The sequence below is a fragment of the Dromaius novaehollandiae genome, chromosome 4, assembly GCF_036370855.1.
Source record: "Dromaius novaehollandiae isolate bDroNov1 chromosome 4, bDroNov1.hap1, whole genome shotgun sequence".
In the NCBI taxonomy this organism is placed as follows: Eukaryota; Metazoa; Chordata; class Aves; order Casuariiformes; family Dromaiidae; genus Dromaius; species Dromaius novaehollandiae.
This window is the reverse complement of record NC_088101.1, coordinates 86472836-86475349: the sequence shown is the minus strand read 5'-3', so window position 1 is coordinate 86475349 and position 2514 is coordinate 86472836. Positions and strand designations below refer to the sequence as shown.

The 2514-nt window shown below is 60.3% G+C and overlaps 1 protein-coding gene across 2 annotated transcripts in view; it reads right to left on the bottom strand.

Moving 5' to 3' along the window:
- Positions 1–611: 611 nt before the first annotated feature.
- The window catches only part of SFXN5 (sideroflexin 5), a 110490-nt gene continuing 108587 nt past the window's right edge, over positions 612–2514 (bottom strand). For both annotated transcript variants that reach the window (XM_026121807.2, XM_064511666.1), the window contains one exon: positions 612–2392. In XM_026121807.2, coding sequence (XP_025977592.1) covers positions 2315–2392 — 78 coding nt within the window. In that variant the 3' untranslated portion in view covers positions 612–2314. The remainder of the gene's footprint in view (positions 2393–2514) is intronic.

Genomic DNA, 2514 nt, shown 5'->3' with positions numbered 1-2514 from the left:
CTCGACGCCTCTCTGCTCGCGGCGGGGGGACTTTTTTTGGCAAAACCAGGGCTTTCCACGGCGGCTTGTTGGGGAGGGAGCACGTCCGTGGGGCTGGAGGGGTGGGTGTCTGCGGGGAGAGATGCCGGCGGGGACGGACGGACGGACGGACATGCGGGGGGCCGAGCGCTGCAGGTAAGAGCCGGGGGGACCAAGGCGAGCAGCTTTGTGCCGAGGGACAGGCCAGTCCCAAACGGCCCCATTTTGCCCTCGGAAATAGGCCATGGAGGCGGCTCCCCATCAAAACCAGCTCGCGAGAATCTCAGCTCCGTGATGGATGGCCGAAATCATTTTAGCCCCGCGGCGCCGGATGGGCTGCAAACCCCAGGGGTTTTCTTCTTTCCCCCCCCGCCTTTTTTTCCCTTTTTTCCCCCCCCCTTTCCCCCCCCTTTTTTTTCTTTTTTTTCCTTTTCTTTTTGCAAAAAGGTGATTTTTGTCCCAGGCAGAATTTTCCCGCAGTTTCCCACGGGCGCGGGAAAGCCGGCCGCTCCGTTCCCGTGCCGGGGCAGAGGCGTCCCCAGCTCGGTGCGAGGCTCTGAGCCGCCCGTCCCAAGAACCGGACGACGATGCCGTAAACGCATCCGCTTTTCTATTTATTATTAGTTTGTTACAGAAAGCGTGGCGCGCCACGACTCTGCCCGAGAAGGTTAAAAACCGCGCGCGGGGGGCCGCCGCGGGAACCGCCACGGCGCGGGGAGCCCACTTTCGAAACACAGCAGTAATAATAGTAATAATTAAAAAAAAAAAAACACTTTTAAAAGAGGACGTTTCCTAAAGGCGACCCGGGTCTGCAAAACCGGCGAGCGGCCGGGGTGGGAGGACGCAGGGAGCGGAGGGCACCCGCGCCCGGCGCTGCCGCCTTCCCGGCGACCTCCTCGCCGGCACCTTTTGCCGCAGCCTGGTCCTCGTCGTTTCTTAATTAACACGCCCAAGAAATCAATTAAGTGCTCCGTTTCTAATTAAATGCTACAGGAGATGATCGCCTCGTTATTAGCGTTGGCGGAGGTGAAGGAGTCGGGGTGTGCGGGTGTGCAGGGGGTGTCTTCCCGGCCCTTCCCCAATACGGGTCATAATAAATGCACCAGTTATTTATTCGGGTTGCTCTCCCAAACTGAAGGCTCCTTTCGTGCGTGAGGGAAGTCGAGGCGGTTAATGAGCTATTAAGCGAAGGGGCGTCATGGCAGCATTCACCGCCGCGTGCGCGATGCTCCCGGTGCCACGTGCCTCCTCGCTGATGCCGCGCCGGGCAGGGCATCCCCCGGCACCGGGCAGCCGGCGAAGCGTTTCAGGGGGCCGGGGGTCTCCCCAAAAAGCAGGAGGGGTGGGAAAGCAGCCGGCGCGGAGAGCTGCCGTGATGCCCGGCTTGCTCCGGCGTCCCCGAGCCCACGCCGGCCCCCGAGCCGATGTCCGCGCGGGGACTCGCGGCTTGCAGCAGCGCGGGGACGCGGCCTGGTGCCTCCTGCCTCGGAGCGTTGCAAAAACCCTTTTGGCCTTCATTCTAGGTCAGTGGTGATTTTTTCCCCCCCACTCCGAAGCCCCGAGTGTTTTAGCGCGTACCAGCTGCACGCGAGGTTGCACCCACCGTCCCCCCCGGGCCCGAGCGGCCGCTCAGGCTGCTCCCGCACCACAGAGGCTGCAAGGGTTTAATTCAGGGCGGCATCGGTTTTGCCGGCTTAAAGCGTTGGTGGAAGTGTGTCTTTAGACCCCGGGCTCAGCCTAGCACGACTTCCCAACTGGCTTAAACTCACTCCCTGACTTTCAGAGGGCTCCTGGAAGCGGGGACGGACCCCGTCCTTTATACGTGTGCAAAGCAGAAGAGATCAGCGGCTTCGTGCCGGGCCGCGCTGGCCGTCCCGCGGCTTGGATGCCGGGCAAAACTCCCCGCCGAGGCGCCGTCCACGTCGGAAACCGAGTTTGTTCGGCAAAACCCACGCTCAGGGGTCAGGCGTAAGCACGGGACCGTGCCGTCGAGCGTCCCTCCATGCAGCGCTATGAAGTGTGCGATTATTCTTTAGCTAGTGCTCTAACGTGTTTGAATGTGAATCGGCGTCGTTGTTCCTGCTGCTAATTTAAAACTTTTAATATTAATCTTCTTGAGTGAGGTGTCAGTTCTCGCAAAGCGTTAATAAGTCCCCCCCGGTCCTCCGGGAGCGGGAACACGCTACTACCGCCGAGCTCTAGTTTGTTGTGTCTCGCTTTTTTTTTTCCCAGTAGTAATCTCAAGTTTCCCCCTTCCCCTCCCCAAATCTGCTGGGCCGAGATGGGCCGCGTCCGCTTACAATCCTTTATTGTAGACGACCGTCTTGCTGGCAGTGGCCGTGGCGATCTCGGGCTCCAGCCGGGACGTCTCGATCTGTGAAAGCAGACGGGAGATGGGATCAGCGAGCGGTGCCACCGCGGGGACTTTGCTCCGAGTCCCCAGACTGGCCTTATATCAACCTGCATTGCATGAAACAACGCACATGTGCTGCCTTG